At 47.7% G+C, this 24,162-nt stretch overlaps 1 protein-coding gene across 1 annotated transcript in view; it reads left to right on the top strand.

The window, feature by feature from the left end:
* The window catches only part of Cul4a (cullin 4A), a 40,784-nt gene extending 24,537 nt beyond the window's left edge, over nucleotides 1-16,247 (top strand). Inside the window, exons 10-20 of the mRNA XM_085844178.1 lie at nucleotides 1,329-1,447; nucleotides 1,908-2,100; nucleotides 4,087-4,191; nucleotides 4,372-4,482; nucleotides 4,571-4,656; nucleotides 5,031-5,138; nucleotides 9,074-9,187; nucleotides 11,338-11,443; nucleotides 11,794-11,966; nucleotides 12,914-13,066; nucleotides 14,851-16,247. Coding sequence (XP_085700304.1) covers nucleotides 1,329-1,447; nucleotides 1,908-2,100; nucleotides 4,087-4,191; nucleotides 4,372-4,482; nucleotides 4,571-4,656; nucleotides 5,031-5,138; nucleotides 9,074-9,187; nucleotides 11,338-11,443; nucleotides 11,794-11,966; nucleotides 12,914-13,066; nucleotides 14,851-14,946 — 1,364 coding nt within the window. The 3' untranslated portion in view covers nucleotides 14,947-16,247. The remainder of the gene's footprint in view (nucleotides 1-1,328; nucleotides 1,448-1,907; nucleotides 2,101-4,086; nucleotides 4,192-4,371; nucleotides 4,483-4,570; nucleotides 4,657-5,030; nucleotides 5,139-9,073; nucleotides 9,188-11,337; nucleotides 11,444-11,793; nucleotides 11,967-12,913; nucleotides 13,067-14,850) is intronic.
* The last annotated feature ends 7,915 nt before the right edge of the window (nucleotides 16,248-24,162 follow it).

Raw genomic sequence — 24,162 nt, 5'->3', positions numbered from 1 at the left:
GGTAAGATCCAGAGTTGGGGGAGAGTCTGTCTGACATTTAAAAAGCAAGCACAGCACAGCTGGAGGATGACGGAGGGAAACATCAACTCAGTCTCTGGATACCGGTGAACATGCATACACAGTTATACACACACCTACAGATGTATGTGCAAACACACGAGTTTGTATATGCACATGTATACACAGTTATATTAGAAAAGTTTCAAAAGGTAAAAGGCCTTTAAAAATTTTAGGACATTATTTAGGACTTCTAGGAGATAAAATTTTACAAAAGTTAAAGCTTATTTTTGCATGTTTGGCTCTGAAGTAATTTGGACATGCCAGGCATCTAGACCTCTAGCTTAGCACCTGTGTGTGCAGACACTGCCAAGTGGGAAGAAGACTAGTATCTTTTTTGTTTGCTTTTTTTGAGACAGGGTTTCTCTGTGTAGACCTGGCTGTCCTGGAACTCACTCTGTAGACCAGGCTGACCTCGAACTCAGAAATCCGCCTGCCTCTGCCTCCCAAGTGCTGGGATTAAAGGCGTGTGCCACCACCGCCCAGCTTGAAGACTGGTGTCTTAAGTGGCTTGAGGGCCTAGGTCTACAACCAGACTCTCTGATGCCCTCTTCTGGCCTCTGTAGGCACTGCACAAACATTTGCATGTACTTACATACAGGCAAAACGCTTAGATGACATGAAATAAAATCATAAAACTTAAATAACTGATTAAAAATTCTAAAATGCCATATTGAATACATTAAATATTGGATAAATACTTTTTTGTCTTATAATTTATTATGTGAATCAAATTAATTAACTAAAAACCTAAAGTTGACTCACTTTCACTTTAGATTCCTGCATGTGTGTCTGTGCAGCACATGTATGCAGTGCCCACAGTGTCAGAAGAGTGTCTCCTAGAACTAGATAGAGATATTTGTGAGTCACCATGTGGGTGCTGGAAACCAAACCTAGGTCCACAAGAATAGCAAGTGCTTTTAACTGCTGAACTATCTCTCCAGCCTCTGAAATAGTCTTTTAAGGAATGTTTTTCTGACTGATAGACAAAACCTCAGATAATTTACACCACGAACTTCTCATAGTAAAACACTTGTCTAAATGTTTTTTGGCTCATTACCTTTGTGAGATCAGGGCTTTAGTGAAATGAGAAGTAAACAGGGCATTCCCGATGCACTCAGGAGGGCGGGGCTTGCCTCCGTCAAACAAATGTGCAGCAAGTATATGCTCCGAGTCTGCAAGCCACATCCTTACTGTGTGGTGAGACCGTCCTGGTGTCACTTGTGAGGGCTTTGCCTTCCTGCTGTGACTTGTCTTGTGCATCCCACTAGGGCTGGAGCACTTGCTGGATGAGAACAGGGTGCCCGACCTCACCCAGATGTACCAGCTCTTCAGCCGGGTGAAAGGAGGGCAGCATGCGCTGCTACAGCACTGGAGCGAGTACATCAAGGTACACGCACGCTGGCCTTCCCTCCACCATGCAGTGGCCACCTGCAGTTCAGTGGTAACAGCTTCCTGTCGTTCTCGCACATGCTCACTCAGTCACACATTCACTGGCTCATCTGCTCCCTGTGAACTAGTACATACTTTGGTCTAGCAGTCCAGTCTGCCTCCTGCTGTGTTCTAAGTCCAATTAAAGATTTATTGCCTCAGTTCGTACTTGTGTGATCCAGGCATTGTGCCCCTCACTTGCCAGTATAGCAGCACCATTCAGCATCTTTGAGGACAGTCGCCTGGGGCTGATCCAGGACCTCTGAATGCCAGGTACCACCTGCTTAAGGGGATACTAGAGCTATCCATAGTCATGTCCACATGCAGAGTGGAAAAAAAATGGGCACCATGTTGTGAGACAGCAAAAGACACACTTTGCTTCTTAAACCTGGTGCTGACTTAGTTTCTTGTTTCTGTAGACCTTTGGGACAACCATTGTCATCAATCCTGAGAAAGACAAAGACATGGTCCAAGACCTGCTGGACTTTAAGGACAAAGTGGACCACGTGGTGGAGGTGTGCTTCCAGAGGAACGAGCGCTTCATCAACTTGATGAAGGAGTCCTTCGAGACGTTCATCAACAAGAGACCAAACAAGCCTGCAGAGCTCATTGGTATCAAAACAGCCCCAGCCACCTCTCATGTTTTACAGTTAGGCAAATGCACTGACACTACTCATGTGTGTTCCTGCTCAAGTGGGACTCAGAGGGCTTGCAGGAGCCCGTGCCCCATGAAGTCATATGTCCTGAACTCAGCACCTTTACCCACTGAGCCACCATGCTGGCCTCTTAGGTACTTCATAAACAGAAGAATGCCAGGTGTAGGCACATGTCTTTACTTGAGCACTCTTTGGGTGGTGGGCAGGTGGATCTCTGTGAACTCCAGGCTAGCCTTATCTACATAGCAAGTTCCAGACCATACATGGTAGGACCTTGTCTCAAAAAAGAAAATGGCCGGAGGTGGTGGCACATGCCTTTAATCCCAGCACTCGGGAGGCAGAGGCAGGCAGATTTCTGAGTTCGAGGCCAGCCTGGTCTACAGAGTGAGTTCTAGGACAGCCAAAGTACACAGAGAAACCCTGTCTCGAAAAACAAACAAACAAAAAAACTCAAAAAGGAAAGAAGAAGAAGAAAAAGAACCTCCAATATTCTTCCAGATCAAGTGCTTGAGGAGATTGAAGCCTTGTTAGAATACACAGGAAGCTCACTTGTCAGACAGGATGAGAGGGTTGGTAAGCCAGGTTGTAGAAGGGCTCTAGAACTAACTGCCTTTAAAGGTCAGTGCTGCTCCCTGTCCTGAGCAGACCCCCAAGCAGGTGTATTCAGGGAAACCACTGCTCCAACTGCTGCTGTGTCTACTTACTTATCGTCATACTTGAAACGCACCCCAGACCCCACCCCCCAGTTAGGAAAAGTATCACTGCATTTCTAGAAGGGCAGAAAGTGACATGTGACCCTAGTGCTGGGGAAGGACCGACAGACAGACAGATCTCAGAAGCTCACTGCAGCTGACGTACCCCAATCAGTGAGCTTCAGACTCAGTGGCAGACCATGTCTCAGAAAATAAGGTAGAGAATTGGTTGAGAAAATGTCCCAAGACCTACCCTGGCCTCTACAACCACACGATCTATATCCATATATAGATATAGATAGATACATCACTTTTTTTTTTAAAAAAAGGAAGAGAACTAATAAAGAGCCAGAGAAAGTCATCGGCAGTTTAACCAGACTGGTGCTTCCATGGAGGCTAACAACCCAGGGGAGTGTGGGCCTCGGAAGCCATGGGCTCTGCTCTCTCTGCCGTGATGTACACCACTATCAAGGGTGACTCTGTTTCCTCAGAAGCGAGAGGCCTCGAGAGCTCACCTCATCCTTGAGACCTAAGACCTCAAGGAGAGTTCCCTGATAAAGTCAACTATAGTTCTTACAGCAGATTTTAAAAGGGTCCGTTCTGGTGCCTGTGGCAATGTGTCCTAAAGCCCATGTATGAAATTTAGAAAAGAAAGCCTGCTTTTTAACACACTGGGGGGGCTGGGGGGCTGGAGAGATGCCTCAGTTTACCTCACTGCTACTCTGGATTCCCATAGACCTGGATTCTGTCCTCTAAAGGCACCAAGCACATACATGGTACACAGACACATGCATGGTGACACGGAACAAAGAGAGATGGCTGGAGAGATGGGTTGGGAGCACCTGTCGCTCTGCCAGAGCTCAGCTTCCAGCTGGCAGCTGTTTATAACGAAGCTTCAGAGGGTCCAGTGCCCGCTCTCCCTGGCTCCTGCTGGGACTGGCAGAGAAATTAACCCATATACATGAATAAAATTCAACTTTAAATATAAAAAAAATAAAAACTCAATCTGAGACCATTTTTTAAAAAAATTATTTTACTCTGTGAATTTGTTAAAGTTCTCGTTACCTTGAGACAACTTGTCTTTAAAAGGCAGTTTGCTTCCTGGAGCACTAACAGGAGCTGGTGGGAGGGGTTCTTATGTGGTTTTCTTTGTTGCTGTGATGGGGTAGACACCCAAGGCCTGTGTGTCCAGTTGTCTCCTCTGTTCTGACCCCACAGCCCTTTTCTGATTGGAACTCTTGCTCTTCCAGCCAAGCACGTGGACTCAAAGTTACGGGCGGGCAACAAAGAAGCCACAGATGAGGAACTGGAGAGGATCCTGGACAAGATCATGATTCTCTTCCGTTTCATCCATGGTGAGGAAGGAGGGGCTGTGCGGCCAGACAAGCGTGCATTTAGAGGGAAAAATGGTCCCCGAACTCGGAAGTAGTACCGAGCCCCGAAACCCGGAAGTAGTACCGAGGAGATTTTTGTCCATGGAGTGTAGCAGGCAAATCAGGAATCTCTCTCACGTCTTGGTTTTCCTGTTTGCACAGGTAAAGATGTCTTTGAAGCGTTTTATAAGAAAGACTTAGCAAAAAGGCTGCTGGTGGGGAAGAGCGCGTCGGTGGACGCGGAGAAGTCCATGCTGTCGAAGCTCAAGCACGGTGAGCTCGGGGTGGGCCGTCCCCAGGTCCCCAGGCGGGCGGGCGGGCACCATGCCGGCTACATCTCACCCGTCCTTCACATACGCAGAGTGCGGAGCTGCGTTTACCAGCAAGCTGGAGGGCATGTTCAAGGACATGGAGCTCTCCAAAGACATCATGGTTCACTTCAAGCAGGTGAGCTCGGTGGGTCTGAGTCATTACAGTAACACCGGACCACACTGGAGCATGGGACACTGTGTTGTAAAAATTATACGATTTCCAAGCTGGGTATGAGGGGGGCACACGTTTAATCCCAGTGCTTGTGAGGCAGAGACTGACAGATGGATCTCTTAGTTTAAAAGCCAGCCTGTTTTCTACATAGCAAGTTGCAGGGCAGCCAGAGATACATAGAGAGATATTGTCTCAAAAAAAAAAAAAAAAAAATATATATATATATATGTATGTGTGTGCGTGTGTGCGCGCGCACGCACACACAATTACATACATGTATCATTTCTTCTTGAGTGCACTGTGGATCTATTTACTTACTTGGCTCTCTCTGTTTTTAGCATATGCAGAACCAGAGTGCGCCAGGCCCCATTGACCTCACAGTGAACATACTCACCATGGGCTACTGGCCCACATACACACCCATGGAAGTGCACCTCCCTCCAGAGGTGAGTGCTCAGCTGCTGAACAAGCCCACTTAGGCCAGATCTTACCTTAGTGGTGGGAGAGAAAGGTTTTCAAGGCACCCCCTGCATGTTCTGTAGCCTGGGAAGTGGTGTTTGAAAATGGCCTCTTCAGTCCCAGTGAGAGGCGCCCTCCCCAGAGCCTGCGTGCTCTTGCTCTCCATCAGCAGCACCTGTGTAAGTGGCAGCTCACCTGGCTGATCCTTGCTTCCCAGAGTAAGGTGGTGATGAGTCTTGGTCATGGTGTGTTTAGGGTCTTATGTATTGGCTGTGATTGAAGAACCTGAAGTGGGCCATGGAGCCGTGGGCTCAGTGAGGCTAAAATCCAAATGCCTAAAGCATTAGTGATGCCAAGAGAAGGAGGAGCAGGATAGGCCTCCTGGTCAGCGACTCTATCCTAATCATGAGCAGAGGCTCTGGAACTGCAGGGCCAGAGCAACAAGAGTAAGGCTGGGCCCTGCAGCTCTTTCTGGTGGGACCTGGTCACCACTCCCTGCTGAAACTCTTCAGTTCTAAGACTGGTTGCTCGATTTCCTTGTTTGGCCCTCCCTGGTTTCTGTAGCCTTCTGTTTGTCTGCATCTCTGTCCTAACCTTCCTCACAATACAGAGACTGGCTTGCAGCTCAGCAAGCAGCTTGCCTGTCTGCTTTTCCCTTGGCTGGACATGGTGCCCTGTGCTTCCATCTTGCACTCACTGAACCTGACTAGACTGGTTCCTCCCACTCCCTGAGTGCTGCCTGCACCACCGTTTGCCAGAGGCCTCAGGTTTATTTTGTTTGAGGTAGGTTTGTGCCATGTTGCCTCTGTCCTGGTAGCTATGCTTGGTCCTGTCCTCTGAGAATCCTCTCTGCTACCCAGTGAGCCTCTCAGGACACTGTGCTGTTTTCATTTGTTCTATAATGTCCAAACATATCCAAAGTGTGCAGGGTAATTCCTAGGATGCTGGTGTTTGGCCCTGGCTGTGGAGATGGCGTCTCCTTCCTGCTCTGTGAATTCAGTGATGCCCTTGCCCTCACTGCCTCAGTACAGGCCACCCAGGATTATCCTCCAGTCCCTCAGGTCAGGAACTACTGACTGATACAAGTCCTTCAGCCAAGCTCTGCCAGCTGGCTGCAGTACATCTCCATGGCTGCATGGTTAATCTGAGTGGCCTGAAGACCAGCATAGACTAGTGAGGCATGCCTCGGCATGTGTCTGTGAGAGGAGTGTGTCTGGAGACCCTGCCCTCCCTGAGTCGGTTGATGGATTCAGATGGTGATGACTGAAGATGGCTGTGGGACTGTGGGAATCCGTGGAGTTGGTGGTGTGGCCCGTGTACCCTGGCTCTGCTCCCTTTGCTTCACTTCTGTTTCCTGGCCACTGGGAGGGGAGCGACACAGCCTTACTCTGCCACACCCTCCCTCCAGGGCCCTTCCACCTTGCCATCGTTCTAAAAGTGATGATAGCACCCAACTCTGGACTGAAACCGACCCAAAGTGCACATTCCTTTCCAGTTGTTGTTCTCAGGTATTTGTCACAGCAGTGACCACTGACCCACTGCTGTGGCACCCACTGCCCAGGGCACACAGGCAGGGCCTCATCTCAGCCTCTGGGTCTGTGTTCCACAGAGCTGTTGAGGACTGCTCATCTGTCACCTGAGATGATCCCTGTTGGAATCGGCCTTACTGTGATGAATGGGGTTGGTTGTCCAGTTCCATCTGTTTAGAAGCTAACATTCTGCTCTAGGGAAGAACTCTCTCTCTACTTGGTATATCTGTGTGTAGGTCTGTCACTGAACTCACATGGTGGGTTCTTAGTGACTTATTTGATGCCCACATCATCCAGAGCTTGTGGTGGGCTCCCTAGGCCTTTTCCGTATCCTCATTGACTATGGGGACGTTTTTGTTTTGTAGCAGGTCTTAGAGCCTTACCTAATACTGTATTTTTTTCAACTGTGACAAAATACACCTTCACATAGAATTTTCCATCTTAGAGATAGAAGCCCTGTCCCCTCAGGTGGCCTAACCCTGTCTCCTCCCCATGGGCAGCAGCCACTGTGTGCTTTCTCTTTGACTTGCCCCTGATGTCCGTGTTTGGAGCTCACACGTGATGTGCACATCGATGAGTTCCTTGTGCTACCGTGTGTGGTGCTGCCCTGTTCCTCTTTAACTCTGTGGACAGACACTTGGCTCAGCCATTCACTGAATGGTGAGCCTTCCGGGTCTTTCTGCCTTGGACTGTCATGATGTGTCTATGAAGATGGGTATGAATGACGTGGTCACTTCTGGACAGGTAGCTGAAACAGATCTTCCTGGCCTTAGTTGCTGAGCAGAGAGGATAGATCAGCTCCTCGGCTCTCGTGCTCCTTTCTTAGCATCCTGCAGTAGGTGAGAGGTGGTGCCTACCTGGTGTAGGCAGTACTTCCTGAGGATGATTCTAAGCATCTTTTTTAAAGTATTTATTTATTTAATATATATTACTGCTCTGTTTTCAGACACACCACAAGAGGGAATCAGATGCCACTAAAGATAGTTGTAAACCACCATGTATATGCTGGGAATTGAACTCAGGACCTCTGGAAAAGCAGTCAGTGCTCTTAACCACTGAGCCATCTCTCCAGCCCTAGCCCTATTAGGCATCTTTTCGTGTGTGTATGTTGGCCAAGCTGTCTTGTCAAAGCCCTCTTCTGAGTTGTCTTTGGTTGTTTTAAGCATCTTCACATGTTCCGGACTCTTGACTCTTACCAGAGTATGTATGTGATCTGCAGATACTTTCTCTGCGAGCTCTCTTTGACTTTCTTGAAAGCATCCATCTTAGTTTATTTTCTGTTGCTGCAACAGAATTCCTGAGACTGATAATTTAATTCTCAAGTCTGGGAAGGCCAAGGTCTAAAGGCTACCTGTGATAAGGGGGTCAAGTAGAGTAAGGGTTCAGGAAAGACTGCCAGCCAAGACGCTGGTGACTGCTAACCCACGCTCACTTCCTTGGTGCCCTTTGAAGTATGTCATTGGCAGTAGGTGCTCTGCATGCACCTGTGTATGTCCGGGCTAGCCTTCTGTCCCTGGCAGTAGATGTTCTGGATGCACCTGTGCATGTCTGGGCTAGCCTCTGTCCCTGGCAGTAGGTGCTCTGCATGCACCTGTGCACGTCCGGGCTAGCCTTCAGTCCCTGGCAGTAGGTGCTCTGCATGAACCTGTGCACGTCCGGGCTAGCCTTCTGTCCCTGGCAGTAGGTGCTCTGCATGAACCTGTGCACGTCCGGGCTAGCCTTCTGTCCCTGGCAGTAGGTGCTCTGCATGTACCTGTGCACATCCGGGCTAGCCTTCTGTCCCTGGCAGTAGGTGCTCTGTATGTACCTGTGCATGTCTGGGCTAGCCTTCTGTCCCTGGCAGTAGGTGCTCTGCATGTACCTGTGCATGTCCGGGCTAGCTTTCTGTCCCTGGCAGTAGGTGTTCTGTATGGACCCGTGCATGTCCGGGCTAGCCTTCTGTCCCTGACAGTAGGTGCTCTGCATGCACCTGTGCATGTCCGGGCTAGCCTTCTGTCCCTGGCAGTAGGTGCTCTGCATGCACCTGTGCATGTCCGGGCTAGCCTTCTGTCCTTGGCAGTAGATGTTCTGGATGCACCTGTGCATATCCGGGCTAGCTTTCTGTCCCTGGCAGTAGGTGTTCTGTATGCACCTGTGCATGTCTGGGCTAGCCTTCTGTCCCTGGCAGTAGGTGCTCTGCATGCACCTGTGCATGTCCGGGCTAGCCTTCTGTCCCTAGCAGTAGGTGAAAGAAACCACTTAGAGCTGTGAGGGTTCCTTTGTTCTCAGTCTCAGAGATTGTAGCCCAAGCTACTCAAGGAAACCCTGTGCTGAAGAAGAAACAAACAAACAAACAAAGCTCTCTGTCACTCTCAGGGTGTGCTGATGTCTCCTGTATGTCTGTTGCTTGGCAGATGGTCAGACTTCAGGAAGTATTCAAGACGTTCTACCTGGGCAAGCACAGTGGGCGGAAGCTGCAATGGCAGACAACGCTGGGACACGCCGTGCTGAAGGCGGACTTTAAGGAGGTCAGGTCTTGGTCCAGGGTCCTGTTTCTTCCTTTCTGGCAGAATGTTAGGAGAATGCTCAGATTGTCATTGAACTTCCATAGCAATGAAAGGCAAGATTTTTTTCAGTATGATTCAGCAGTAGCTTTTCTTGGTCAATTAAAATAACAAGTAAAGGGTTAATATTCCACTTAACAAAAATCAATAGTAAATTAATCAATAGCAAATTGTTTGCCAGGGTTGAGGAATGAATCAGTAGATAGTGTCCTTGCTGCACAGCCAGCAGGCCTGAGTTCAGACCCTCCTCACCTGTGTAAAAGCCAGGTGTGGTTGTCAGCAGGATGCTTCGGGTGGCAAAGTCACCTGGCACCAAGCCTGGCAGCCAGATTTTGATTCCTCAGGACCCACATGGTTGTCCTCTGACCCCCATAAATGCACATGACAGGCACACCTGCACATACAAATGAACAAATAAATACTATTACTTAAAACTTTGGTAATAGTCAGGCATGGCTGTGTTCACATCTAACCTGAGCAGTTGGGGTGCAAAGTTATAGGGGAATCACAGGGCTTCTGTCAGCCTCACTGAAAAACAGTGAGTGACCCGATCTCAAGAGAAGAAGACAGCAAGCCGCAGAGCAGGATACTAAGCACCTCCTCTGGCCTCCATGCGTGCACAGCAGCACAGTTACACACCACACATGCAGTCGCTCAGAGAGCAGCAGCTGTAAAGGCCGCTACAAAAGCAAGGCGCGTGTGCCTCTGTGTGCGCGTGCGTGCCCCTAGGAGGCCAGAAACAGGCCAAATACCCTGAAACTCACTGCAGATAGTTGTGAACCACCTGATGCAGGTGTTAGTCCCTACAAGAGCAGCAGGCTCCTCTGCTCCAGCTTGCCTCCCCCCCTTCTCTCTTCCTTTCTTTCTGTTAGCTGTTTTATCTTCCTTTTGGTGTAAAGTGCCAAGCCAAGGAATAAGTTTTGTCATGTGCCAAGAAATCAAAAGGAGAATCTTTTAAGACTTCCACATACTCTCCTCTAAAGTCACTTCAATTAGAGGTGGGCAGGAGTCCTTCCTAAGACATTTTCACAGATTACCAGATCAGAAAGCTCACCACAGGGCTGTTGTAGCGATTACATAAAAGAAGCACACACAGGCACACTAGGAGGTGAAAGAGGCATTTCACCAAGTCACCAAGCAGTGGGTGGGGAAAGGCCCATGCTTACATCTCAGTCTAATGTGAGCATAAATCATGTATGTATAGGAGCACACCCGAGCTCCCACCCATACATTGTATCACTTCATAGGTACCACAGAAACATTCTTCTGCAAGGCATTAGCAAAGTTGAGTTGTACCACTTGTGTGTGTCTGGCTGTAGTTAGGAGCTGACCTCTGCATACAGCAGACAGACAGCCCCTGAAATACAGAGAAGAGGGCTAGGGTCCAACAAAAGGCGCCTGGCACTGCTGCTCTCCCAAATCCCCTACTACCCTTCTCCACACAGAACTGCTAGATCTCATGTTACTGCCTGTACATGGGACATTCTCGATAAGGAAAGAGGACCATGCAACATCCTTGGCAGAGTCTGCCCTCACAGAGCAGCTGAGCAGAGGTCACACAGAGCTCACTGTGCACTTGCTCTTTGTCTGAACAAAGTACTGGAAGCACTGCAGGCCTTCCTTTCCCATTCTCTCACCCAAACTCCCTGTGCTCCTCCTAAGCCTCTGGGGTTTCCACTGCCACCCAGAGCCTCAGAAAGCCATGTGTGATGGTGCCTGTTCATGAGCCCAGCACTCCAAACAGGCAGAAGGATAGAAAGTTCAGGGCCACCTGGGATTTTACAGCAAGCCATTGTCTTAAAAACAGTAACAGCAGCAAACAACTAGGCCTGATGTCTGGGAAGTGATGTCAGTATGCAAGGTCCTCAGCTGCCTGGACCCGGCCTCAGCCTCCCACTGCTGGCTGCTGGCTTACAGGCCTGTGTGGCCATGGGCAGCTCTAAGACAGGAATTTACGTGTAACACCCAATAATCATTCCTTTCTTTTATATCAATAGCATGATTTCTTCTCACATGGTGGCTGAATCCCCTAAAAAATAATGCATGCAAAACCATCCTGTTTGACTTGTAAAGTGTCTGAGCTCAGCTTCTGTGACGGCTTCATTCTCTTAAAGGGGAAGAAGGAGTTCCAGGTATCCCTCTTCCAGACGCTGGTGCTGCTCATGTTCAACGAAGGGGATGGATTTAGCTTTGAAGAAATAAAAATGGCCACTGGCATAGGTAGGAAGACCCCACATGACGTTTGTTTGTTTGTTTGTTTGTTTGCTATGTCACCTTGGCTATCATGGAACTCAGAGATCAACCTTCTTTTGCCTCCAATTTGCTGGGATTAAGGTGTGCACCCCAAACTGGCACTAATTTCTACCGTGTTGACTTAACAGACAGAGTAGAGGCTGGAAGTGTGCTGGGCTGCAGAGTGCTTGTCTGGCATGCACAGTACCCTGGTCCCATCCACAGCACTAGGGAAAGAGTTTAAGAGAAGCTGTAGGCTGTGACACATCCATGGCTTCTCTCCTGGCTGAGCCTCGTATGTGCTCTGTAACAACGTTTGTCTCCTTTGCCTCCCTCAGAGGACAGTGAGTTGCGAAGAACACTACAGTCTCTGGCCTGTGGTAAAGCACGGGTCCTAATTAAAAGTCCCAAAGGAAAGGAGGTGGAAGATGGAGATAAGTTCATCTTCAATGCAGACTTCAAACACAAGTTGTTCAGAATAAAGATCAATCAAATCCAGATGAAGGAGACCGTAAGTGCTAGCCTCTTGTTTTATTCATGTGGTCTTGCCAAGAGTCCCTAGCAATGTCATGACCATTACAGGTCAGAGCATATGTCTGACTCTGGTACAAGTGTAGACTTTGGAGTAGTGTCCTTTTATGTATCTTTAATTGATTTTATGTGATCAGTTGAAGTAAAAGTCAAGAAACCTGTTGGAACTCATACCTTCCTATATCAAATGCCAGAACAGAAGCAGCTCATAGGATTTCCAGAAGTAGTGCCTGCCCTCTGCTGGGCCTTGGAAGGAAGAGGAGGTCTACTACAGACCCTACAGACCTCAGAAGCAGCAGTTCCAGTGGGAGCAGGCTCTCAGTGTCCCACAGCTAGACAAGCTTATAAGCACAGCTGTCAGCCCTTCTGACCTGAAGCTGACACACACCTGGGTTCTAGTGCCTTCCTAGAAATGTTTCCTCTCGTGTGTATGTGACAAACTGTAGATGGGAGAACAAATTTACAGAACAAGTAATTACCTGACTGATGTCGCAGGCTACCCCTCCCACAGACAGACAGTGATGGTGTCGCTTGTCCTGAGGCTTTCAGTTTGCTGCACAGAAAGTATCCTCAGAATATGCACTAGTATGGTCTGAGGAGGCAGAGGGAGCTCTCCGCCATCAGAAACAATTTCAGAGGACTTGATTTTGGTTCCCAGTATGGACATGGTGGCTTACAACCATCCTGTGCTGCTAGGAAGCCCTGATATAAGCATTCTTATAAGAAAAATACACCTTTTAAAAATCACTTTTCCAAGTTAGTTTTAGAGTTGTATACCTTGGAAAAGTTAAGAGCCTTCATGGAACAAATTAAAACGTAACAAAGCAGAACAAAGCCTGCCTTAGTCTGCATCAAACCAAGTTTGTCAATGCAAAGCAATCCTGAAGCCTCTGTGCCCTCCTTCTGTTCTCCTTTCTCGTTGTTCAGGTTGAAGAACAGGTTAGCACTACAGAGAGAGTATTCCAGGATAGACAGTACCAGATCGACGCTGCTATAGTCAGAATAATGAAAATGAGGAAGACACTTGGTCATAATCTTCTAGTTTCTGAATTATACAATCAGCTGAAATTTCCAGTGAAGGTGAGTACTGTGGACACAGCTGGGGGTCAGGGTGAGTACCATGGGCACAGCTGGGGGTCAGGGTGAGTGCTGTGGGCACAGCTCGGTGTTATGTGCTGTATTCATCCCCAACATGTTAGAATCTCAGTGTCCTGGCATTTGACTTATTTGACAGGGCTAGTATGAGCAGAGGCCAGCACACATGAGGGCAAGGGCCCTGTGCACATCTTCCTAAAGACTCACTGCTTCTCCAAGCATATTACATGTTGTGTTTTCAGGAGGGAGCAGAGGCCACAGCCACAAGATGTTAGAACACACATTCTCCCCTCACCATAGTTCTTACGGCTACTCCCCAGGCCCTGTGGCAGTGGTGTTGGCAGGTGCTAGATTCAGCATTCACAAACTAAGTAGCATTCCCTGCTTTGGAGATGTAAGTCAGCCCCAGGCTTGTCCCTCTTTCTTTTAGTTCTAGACCTAAGCGCTGAGGTTCTATAGCATGTGAAATACAGGATGAGCTGGAGGAGCGTTGGAAAAGTACATTATAAAATGCAGTCTAAAATGCATTATCAGCTCAGAAGGAATTGAATTCTCAGGACCTGCATCCTTCAGCAACTGGAAGTCCCCTGGTTGCATGACACCTGAGACAGACTTCTTTTTTCAGGAGTCACACTGAGACAGACAGATTAGTCAGTACCTCAAGCATAGGTGAGGCCAGTGCCTGGCCCCTGCCCTGCCCTGCCCTCCATGATGATGGATGCACAGCCCATGCTGTACTGAGTTGTTTCCTACCCCAAGTCAGGGCATCTGTTTGTCAGTTTGCAAATGTTGTAACCTGGTAATTAAGTGTAGAGTGCCGTGTGCAAATGGGCAAAGCTCTAGCTCCCATGCTTTATAGCTAATTGTATGGCCAGCCATATCTTGTAACCGGCATGGGCTGCCCCTGAAGAGAAGGGTTTGCTGTTTGGGAAAGGATGCTCCCTCAGCAGAAGGCCCCTGCTTCCAAGTCTGAGTGCTCTGCTTCCTCCTGCAGCAGAAGTGATGACAGAGACATTCTAAGGCTGTGGACTTGGCCTTGGTTTTAGTCAAAGCAGTGAGAACAGGCTCTGTAGTAAGGCCTACATAGTGACAATGACAGATACACCTTTGCGGTAACTTAGAAAAACACTCAGAATGTGTGGCTATACTATGTGATGTGCCATATCTGGTAAGCATGGACTGACTAGGAGGCTGAGCACATAGAAAAAGTGCTTCACAAGAGTGAATGGTGTATACCTATAACCTTTACCTCGGGGAGGCTGATAGAGGAGGATTGCTGCAAGTTAGAATCCAACCTGGGCTACTTAGTGAGTTCATGGACAATAGAGCAAAGCCCTGTCTCAGACTCTGAGCAGGAGCAGCACAAGGGCCCTGAGGGTAACGCAGGTAAGGCACTGACAGCAAAGCCCACTAGCCCAGGCTCAGTCACTGAGACCCAGAGGAGGAAGGAGGGAACCAAATCGTACGGTTGCTCTGTGCCATGCGCCCACGCTCTTACACACAAAGGGAAGAGTGTGGATACACAATAGCAGCAAAGCAAGGATGCCCAGCAAAGCATAGTCAGATTCCCTTCCAAATGTGTGAGAGCATGCAACATAGAGTCTGTGTGCATGCTCATGCGAGGAGAAGCCAGGTGGAGTGTGTGTGTGTGTGTGTGTACACGTCTGTTGTGGCATTGCGTATTTTTGTTACATGTTCCATACAGAATGTTGGGTCTGTGTTTCTAGGTTCAGTGCCCTATCCTAAAATGTCTGATTTCTATTTTCTAGCCTGGAGATTTGAAAAAAAGGATTGAGTCACTTATAGACAGAGACTATATGGAACGAGACAAAGACAGTCCAAATCAGTACCACTACGTGGCGTGACGCACCAGCTGACTGTCGTCTCCCAGTGAGACACACACACGAAGCACCTGAGAGTGAAGCTGCTGTGCCGTCTCCAGGTCCCTGCAGCTGCCCCGACTGTGGACGCTTGGATTCGGAGCAGAGGATGTGGTTCTTGGCACATCCTTCCCAGGGCGCAAGGGCTTTGAGATGACACGCATCTTCCCTCCCTGCTTCTTCCCCTACTTCTTTATTGTTTCTGTTACTCTCTGACTTCGCATTGAGAAGTTCCTTCACAAGCTCTTGTTCCTCTGGCAGAAAGCCACGGGCTTGGTTTGTTGTGTGTGTGATTGTGGGACACAGTGGAATTACCCTAGCTGCTGTGTTCTTCCCCTGATGAAGACCCAGAGAGAGAGCCCTGGGCTGGGGCACTGGGAAGAAACTGTCCAGGCTGCCACTCGGATCTCTGCACCCTGAGCATTGGCCTCTCTTCTGTGTATTTTCAGAAAGTTGGAAACTTTGGCTTCTGTAAATCAGGTTTCTAAGTGAGGTCCCTGATGTGCCAAGAGGACATCACGTCTGTCATGAGACACAGCTCACCCAGAGGGCTGCTTGTCGTTTGTTGAGGGGCTTTGAGGGGTTCATGTTTGTTTCCATGCTGGTTGAGTGTGGAGGTCCTGGTTTTGGCTTTGGGGTGACTGCTGTTTGACTGTTGAAGTTGCAGTTTGTGTGATTACCATAATAAAATCGGGCCTGGTTTTATAGTCTTGCACAGAGACCGTCTTGGATCTCTGCCCTGGCACTATATGGAGTTTAGTTATGTTTGTCAAAAGGCAAAGGACTTGTTGGTTCCTAGAGACATACTCTGTGTACAGGTGGGTTGGGCAGCGAGAACGAGGCTCCATAGTGGTGTTGGCATGGTGATGATGACAGACACTTTTGCAACATTTAAAAGTACTTTATATTTTACAAAGTAGCATGTTTCATTTTGATTAAAAGCTACCAAAGGAATTTTGATCATGTATAAGTGTTTAAAGCAATATTTTCTGGAATATACCAAGTTTATATAACTCGATTTTATGCTAAATTATTAAAGGATTCTCCCTTTTTGAAACATGCATGTTTAAGATACAACATCTTTTTGGACCCCCATATTAAAACCCTTTCTCTTTAAGTATCATTTCTATATTTGTACATTTTCATTTATGAGTTCTATGATGTGGTCTCTGAAAGACCAAATAGATTTCTATTTCTACTTCTTATTTTTAAGTTCATTGTGTCTACAAATTGTTAATATTGTAATTTAATGTAGACTTACTTTGAATAAAACTAGTTTAATTGGCCTTTAAATGACTTTAATAAAACGGCTACGCAAATGACACTTTCCTCCTGACAGCTCAGCAGCTTTTAACAGGTAGCAAATCAGACAAAAGAAAGGAGCCTGGTCACCCTCACATGACTGCCCCTTCTCTTTCCTCCACTACAGGCACAAGTTAAGTGAGACATCAGCCAATCGTAAGGAGCGGGGATAAGGACCTCTCACTCTCCTCATTTCTGCCCAGTCTCTCACTTACCAACATTGTTCAGAGTCTTCTCAGAGTGAAAGTTAATGTGGAACAACACAGAGAAAATAATGGCAAACAAAAAAGGCAGCTAGACACAGAGGCTTTCAGGTTGGAACTGAGGGAACTTTTGCCTAGAAAACCTAAGAGAGACAGATGAAAAGTGACACAAAATGAGCAGACGTCTGGTGGCCTTCCCACAATGTAGACTGTGACAAAAGGCTGTATTTCAGCAGCAGCATAAGAAAAGATGAAATGCCCAGTGATGAGCAATTCTTATGAGGATTCCTCTGAATATGTGAATTATGTAGCCAGGTCACTTAGTAAAAAAGCCGGGCGTGGTGGCGCACGCCTTTAATCCCAGCACTCGGGAGGCAGAGGCAGGCGGATTTCTGAGTTTAAGGCCAGCTTGGTCTACAGAGTGAGTTCCAGGACAGCCAGGGCTATACAGAGAAACCCTGTCTCGAAAAACCAAAAAAAAAAAAAAAAAAAAAAAGATGGAGGGGGTGGTGCTAAGGATGTAACTCAGTGGTAGAGCTATTGCCCAGCAAGCTCTTAAGAAGGCCCATAGTTATGTCCAGCCCTCAAAAAAAGAAGATACAAATTGTCTCTTGCTTCAAAATACAGATAAGGTGCCAGCAAGATGACTCAGTGGGTCAGGGCCTGGAACCAACTCTGGTAACCTGAATTCAGTCCAGAAATTCACATGGTGGAAGAAGATAACCAACTCCAGCAGGCTGTCCTCTGACCTCCACGAGCACAAAATAAATGTAAGACTTCTTTAAACTAAAAACTCAAGCAGCTGGGCACATTTATAAGGGGTTTTTAGTTCACTGAGTCATTTGAGGTAGGAAGACTCATCTTAAATCTAGATCGTTTGAAGTGGGCGGACCCACCCTAAATCTGGTGCCACCGTCTAGCAACAGCCTCTGAAAAGGACATGGGAAAAGGACACTTCTTTTGACCTGCTTGCTCTCATTCTCACTGTAACTTCATAGATCCTGCTGCTGAGGCATCCTTCACTGCTATTAGAGCCTACTGGAGGATTCCCACAGAGTGAAGTAGTGCAGACCAGCTGAGCCATCCAGCCGGGTGCACTGAACACTTTCTTCACTTCCTGTCAAGGAAACACCTACTGTTGGACGAGCTTGACTCCAGAGCCTGTAAACCACTCTATCTGTTCTATTCTTGTAGCGCCTAGAGAAAATACAGGCTGCATGTATGTCTGTGTACCAAGTGTTTGCCTAGGGCCTGTGAAAGTCAGAAATGGGAGTTGGATACCCTGGGACTGGAATAACATGGTCATAAGCTATCATGTGGGCGTTGAGGATGACTTGTGGAAGAGCTGCCAGTTTTCTTTTGTTTGAAGCAATCTCTCTACCCCAGATTTATTTTTATTTTATGTGTATGTCTTTCCCTGCATATATTGCATCTACATCCTGTGCATTCAGTGCCCACAGTGGCCTGAGGAGGGCATCAGATCCTTTGGAATCAGAGTTAAAGGTGTAGACACTGGGAACCAAACCCGGATCCTCTACTGAGCCCTCAGTCACTGGGTCACCTCTCCAGTCTCTTCAAATCTCAATGTTTTATTCTACTGATAAATTTAGATAAGATTCACTTTTGTACAGTAGAATTAATGTTGAATGGCATTTTGTTTTGTTTTGTTCTGTGTCTGAGAGTGAAGGGGAAAGGCTCTCGTGTAGCCCAGGCTAGCTTCAAACTCACCTTGAAGCTGAGGATGACCTGGAGGTCCTGATGTGAAGTTTTAGAAATGTGCTGCTACATCCCTGGTCTGTTGGTTCTGTTTGATTTTATGGTGCTGGGATAGAACCCAGGGTATGTGCTCTACCATGGAGCCCATCCTAGGCCAGCAGCTTTTCACTTGTATGTCCTTTATACTTCTTATGTGTTTACCATGCAAGTGAAGAGAACTTAGGGGAGGGGAGGGGAGGAGAGGGGAGGGGAAACATGTAAATTATTCATACACATAAATTTAAAAAGAAATGGAACAATTTTGTTTGAAGGATTAAAATCCCTATCCAGGCTGGTGAGATGACTCAGCAGGTAAGAGCACTGACTGCTCTTCCAAAGGTCATGAGTTCAAATCCCAGTAACCACATGGTGGCTCACAACCACCCATAATGAGATCTGACGCCCTCTTCTGGTGTGTTTGACGACAGCTACAGTGTACTTATGTATAATAATAAATAAAACTTAAAAAAAAAAAAAAACAAAACAAGACAAGGCAAAAAAACAAGAAAAAAGAAAAACTAGGAAAACAGACCAGCAGCATACTAGGTGAATGAGTTCTGCACTCAAAGGGTAGATGAGTGGAATGATCATCCTGACTGAGGCTCATACAGGGGTGATGCCAGTGGTGGGGGGTGGGAGGGAGGTCCAGGTCATCATGGAGAAGGGTCGGGTTGAGGTGGGAAGGAAGGCACTGGTCACACGAGTGACTGTGGACTCGTACTGCTGTGAGTGAGAAGTAGGACATGGGTGAAGAGTGAGCAGGGGCCCAGTGCTGGAGAATGTGGCTACTGGCAGCCACACTGTCCAGGGAGACAAGATCCAGGAAGAGATCAGAGAGCTGAGAGAACAGAACACACTGCTTGGAGAGAAATGAGCCCTGTGACCCTGGCTTCTGTGGGACAGTCCAGGAAAGCTCAATAGTGACAGGAGAGTGATGTATAAGGAACAGCTGACACCATAAGCAGGAACACAGGTTAGTGGGAAGAGCTGCGCTGAGGAGAGGCTGCGTGGAGGGCGAGTGCAGAGGCCTGGTGTGCTCCATTCAATGCGTGTGACTGCTCTGGCACCCTTCTTTGTCATCCCCCCACACCTGCCCTCCTGTCTATCTCCCCTGTCCTTATGCTTACCAGTTGATCATGATGAAAATCACCTACATGGTGCCATGTCCACAGTTCTGGGTTCCTGTTGGCAGTCGGATGGTTCCTTCTTGCTTTTCTGCAAGGAAAGCACTTTGGTTTCTTGGGAGACAGGAGAAGGCCATGGGATGCATGGAGTTTAGAAGGCCACTTAAGAATCATTTTCTCCTTTCTCCATGTGGGACCCAAAAGGTAAATCAGCTTTGCCCCTCCTTAGCCTTCTTCTGTTCAGAGTAGAGGTTAGATTCTGGCTTTGGGTGGGCATCCCCTGGCCTGTGTACCACTTCAGGTGGTGGTCTTCAAGCACTGTCTACTTCTTTTGGAAAAAAGAAGAGTGGGGGGGGGGGTCAGGATCTTGCCAGTCAGGAGCTCAGCAAGTACACTGATTCCCTCTTCCTCCCCAGCGCTGTAATAGCAGCCATGTGATATCCCATGGCTTTCTTTTTTTGTGGTTCTGTGGATCAGACTCAAATTCTTGTACTTGCAGGGCAGGCCCTTGACTGACTGAACAATCTTCTTTTTTTTTTAATATTTATTTATTTATTTATTTATTTATTTATTTATTTATTATATGTAAGTACACTGTAGCTGTCCTCAGACACTCCAGACAAGGGCATCCGATCTCATTACAGATGGTTGTGAGTCACCATATGGTTGCTGGGATTTGAACTCAGGACCTTCAGAAGAGCAGTCAGTGCTCTTAACCGCTGAGCCATCTCTCCAGCCCCCTGACTGGACAATCTTACCACTGCCTTACATACCTTTAAATAATGAAGTGTGACATATAACAATCAGCCACTCCTGCTCCAGAGCCTGGAACTTTCCCTAGTCCTTCTGCCCAAGCACTAACCAAAGGGGGCCTTACTTCTGGCTCTTCCTTGAACACTCAAAGACCATCTTAGAGCTAACTCTCCACCTGTCTAACTCAGGTATCATCCTTCCCGGCTTGTAGTCCTGTGCCACCTGTGCTGGTGTGACCAGGAAACTGAGCTCAGGAAGGCAGGCGGGCCCCAGGAGCTCCTGAGATGTCCGTTCTGGTGGTGCTTCATGAGAGACTTGTCTGAGAAGGAAGGGACATGATCGATTTATAATTATTCTTCCATCCATCGCTGTAACGTGCCCTCTGGTGAATCAGCGTTTTTGTGGGAAGTCAGGTTCCTGACCTGCTGACCTCCAGGCCCTCCTGAATTACTGCTGAAGGGAGGCCACGATAGTGTCTCATGTTTTGAGTAGCTTAGGTCTCCACTCAAAACCAGTCCCTAAAATCACTTAGGGAATGGATGAAATTAGGGACTGGATATAACCCATTTCCACCATGAAAAACCAGCAATCTAGTTCCAAAGTTGTTCAGAGGGGTCAGCATCAGGACTGGAGTCAGCCACCCTCATATGTACCTTGGTGGGAGGAGGGGGGAATCTTGGCCTCTGGCCAAGAGAGAGCTGAAGCCATCCCAACTTCTGGCCAAGGACTAGGATGGAGAGAGCTGAAGCCATTTTCAACTTCTGGACAAGGACTAGCATGGAGAGAGTGGAAGCCAATTCCCAACTTCTGGCCAAGGACTAGCATGGAGAGAGTGGAAGCCAATTCCCAACTTCTGGCCAAGGACTAGGACGAGACTCTTTCCTTTCAGGATCCCCATCCCTAAAATCTACCTGACCAGTTAATATTTCATGTTGCAATCTGGGGCACCACTTTCAAAAATCATTCTTAATGCAGATTGTTACCCAAATGTCTATGTGTGGTGTCCTGTGCAGTAAACAGCACCTGTAGAGAAAGAATACAGAACTATATGGAAGAGCAGAAACCCACAAAGCAGTAAGTTTTAAGGAAGGGGTGGGAGGCATGGTGGGCTGGAAAGAGCCAGGGCACTTAACTCGGGTCCAACAAGTGGCAGCCCGGGTCTGAGGCCAAGACCAGGAGTGTCTCCAGGATGGTGAAGCAGTGCTGGAGACAACCTAATCCAGAGACAGGAAGGAGAGCGGGCAGTCACGTTCCTAGAGAAAATTGGGGTAAAAGAATGCTCATCTGTGGTGTGCGTGTGTGGTAGTCGGGGTGTGTTGTGTGCCTTAGGTGGCAGCTAGGTTTAGCAAAGCCAGGTGTACGGGAAGAGACCCTCTGCTCTGGGGACTCTCAGGTGTCGACCAGTACGGTAGCCAAGGCTACCTGCTGAGTTCCCTGGGGCAGCACTGGGCTGTGGAGATGGCTAAAGAGCCAGGGAAGACAAGTGTCCACAATGGCTAAGCACTGGGACTGTGAAGTCAAGAGACACTGGGAAGGCTTAAGTTCTCAGAGCTTTTGATTTTCTTATTTTCCAGGCGGAGATAATAATCTTAAAAGCTATTTCCAGCACATACCACACACCAACTGAGTAAGTCACCATAGAAATATGACTCCTTCGTTTAAAAACGCTGCTGAGGTTAGTTATCGACCTGGAACTCTCTCCACTGAAGATCCATTCCTGCATGAAGCAAGCTGGAAGAACCCAGAGGGCTGAGGAGCAAGGGGGCAAGTGCTCGCACACAGAAAGTTAATACTTGTTCTTTAAGAACAAGGAGCTGGGGCTGGGGAGCGAGCCTCAGGGGTAAAGTGCTTGTTGTGAAAGCGTGAGGACTTGAGGTTGGATCCCCATACATAAAAGTCATGAGGAACTCCAGCACCAAAGAGGTCAGAGGCAGGCGGATCCCTGGGCTCTGGCACAGCTGAGAGGTGAGTTCCAGAATCAGTAAGACACTGTGTCTGGGCAAGTGAGGTGAAGAGGCAGACAGCAGATCTCAACCTCTTATACACACGTGAGCAAGCACACTTGTGCACACATGTGTGGGGATATTCTCCTTCTTCAGCAGGTATCAACCTCTCATACACACACGAGCAAGCACACTTGTGCACTTGTATGTGTGGGATATTTTCTTCCTTGTCCACAACATCCATAAAATAGAGCAAAGGACAATCTGTTTGAACTTCACAGTATTGATGCCCTAAGTAGGAAACATTGTGTGCCACTCTACAACATCAGAATTTACTAACTTAGTCAGCTTTGGGTGTACACACTGGGTGGTCTGGGCACAGATCGGTGGGAGTTGCTGCCTGCATACAGGCATCCACTTTTATGGAGTTTCCATAAGGAAATTGTTACACCCTTTGCTCGATCTGTATATAGTTTCCCTGATAAGAATTTAGTGTGCCCCTAAAGTTGTAACTAATATCCGTAAATTTATAGGGGGGACCCTTTGTACTCCCAGGAATAAGGCCATAAGAGGACCTCAGGTGCCCTGGTCCATTGCTCTATACCTTAATCTCGGAGACAGGATCTGTCACTGAGCCTAGACCTAGGCTGGTAACCAGCAGGCTTCCCACCACCACCAGGACAACCCCTGGCTCTGTCCCCTGGGGTTAGAGGTGCTTGTGTCACTACACCAGCTTTTATGTGTAAGTTTCAAGGTTTGGATTTGGTCTTCTTGCTTGCATACGCACCCTTACCCACTGAACCATCCTCCAAGTCCAGTTTTGTTTGCTGGGTGCTGAGGTTCAAGGAACCCAGAGTCTCATACATTCCAGGCGAATGTACTACCTAAGCCATATCCTGCCTCTATCCAGTGGATTTATTAAGTTAAAAGAAAAATTTAGACAACATTTTCCCCATCCCACCCCAACTGCTGAGTCAGGAAGATCCTGTCCTTTGGATGAAGAGTCACGGGTCACTGTAGGGTTGGTTTCCTTTTTGTATGAAGCAGGAACGCACCACGGGCCAGGCTGACACCAACTGTGCGGCCTTCATAACAAATCCAGAGATTACAAGATCCTCACTGAAGAGTGTGTTCCCTCCTCATACCCTGATGAGGCCCGATGTGAGCAAGGCTCCAACGGCACGGCTTTGTTCTTCAGTCCCTGGAAACCTAGCACCCTTCAAAATCCCCCTCACTGCTCCTTCTGGTTAAAATCCTGAATACAATTGGAGAAGTGGCTTCCTGCAAATTTCACTTCCCGTTCTGTGTCTCCCATCACGCGGAATGGACTTCAAACGACATGCTAGCAAGAACTGACCCTAGAGTTTATTTGTTGGTTTATTTATTTATTGGTTTGTTACTTCTGAAGCAGGCTCTCACTAAGTAGTTCTGGCTATCCTAGAACTCAACTATGTAGATCAGGTTGACTTCAAACCCACAGGTCCTCCTGCCTCTGCCTCTGCTGGAATTAAAGGTGTGTGCCACTACACCTGGCAGAACTGCCCCTAGTAAGCGCCACCTGTGACCCTCTCTGGGTCAGCGTGTCCAGGAGTATATGCAAAGGCCACAGGGTGTGAGGCTGTGTAACTTCTCAGCCTGCAAATGCCCTCCAAGTGGTGTTCTTTGTTTTTTGAATCTGCTTTCTAAGAAGGAAAGTTTTGGATCTTCCTTGTGAGAAGACGCCTTTCTCTTTCATTTTTGTAATAACTTTTTTATGTGCATTGGTGTTTGGCCTGCATGTATGTCTGTGTGAGGAAGTCAGATCCACTGGAGCTCTGAGTTTCAGACAGTTGTGAGTTGCCATGTGGGTCCTGGGATTTGAACCCTGGTCCTTTAGAAGAGAAGCTAATCATCTTAACTGCTGAGCCATCTTTCCAGCCCAAAATTCTGTCCTCATAACCTTAGAAAACAAACTAATGAGGTGTAAATACAAAGGAGATCAGTAAAACCTAACCATTGTCAGAGACTAAATAACAGCATCTGACTCTTGGAGCAGCCAGCGGGTGAGCAACCTCATGAACAGTACCTCCTGGAGAGAGACTCAGAAACACATCAGGACACATGAGAAGGGTCTGGAGACAG

The sequence above is a fragment of the Mus caroli genome, unplaced genomic scaffold, assembly GCF_978045245.1.
Source record: "Mus caroli unplaced genomic scaffold, Mus_caroli_1 scaffold_10, whole genome shotgun sequence".
In the NCBI taxonomy this organism is placed as follows: Eukaryota; Metazoa; Chordata; class Mammalia; order Rodentia; family Muridae; genus Mus; species Mus caroli.
Note: the sequence above shows the minus strand (reverse complement) of the source record. Positions and strands in the feature narration are given on the sequence as shown.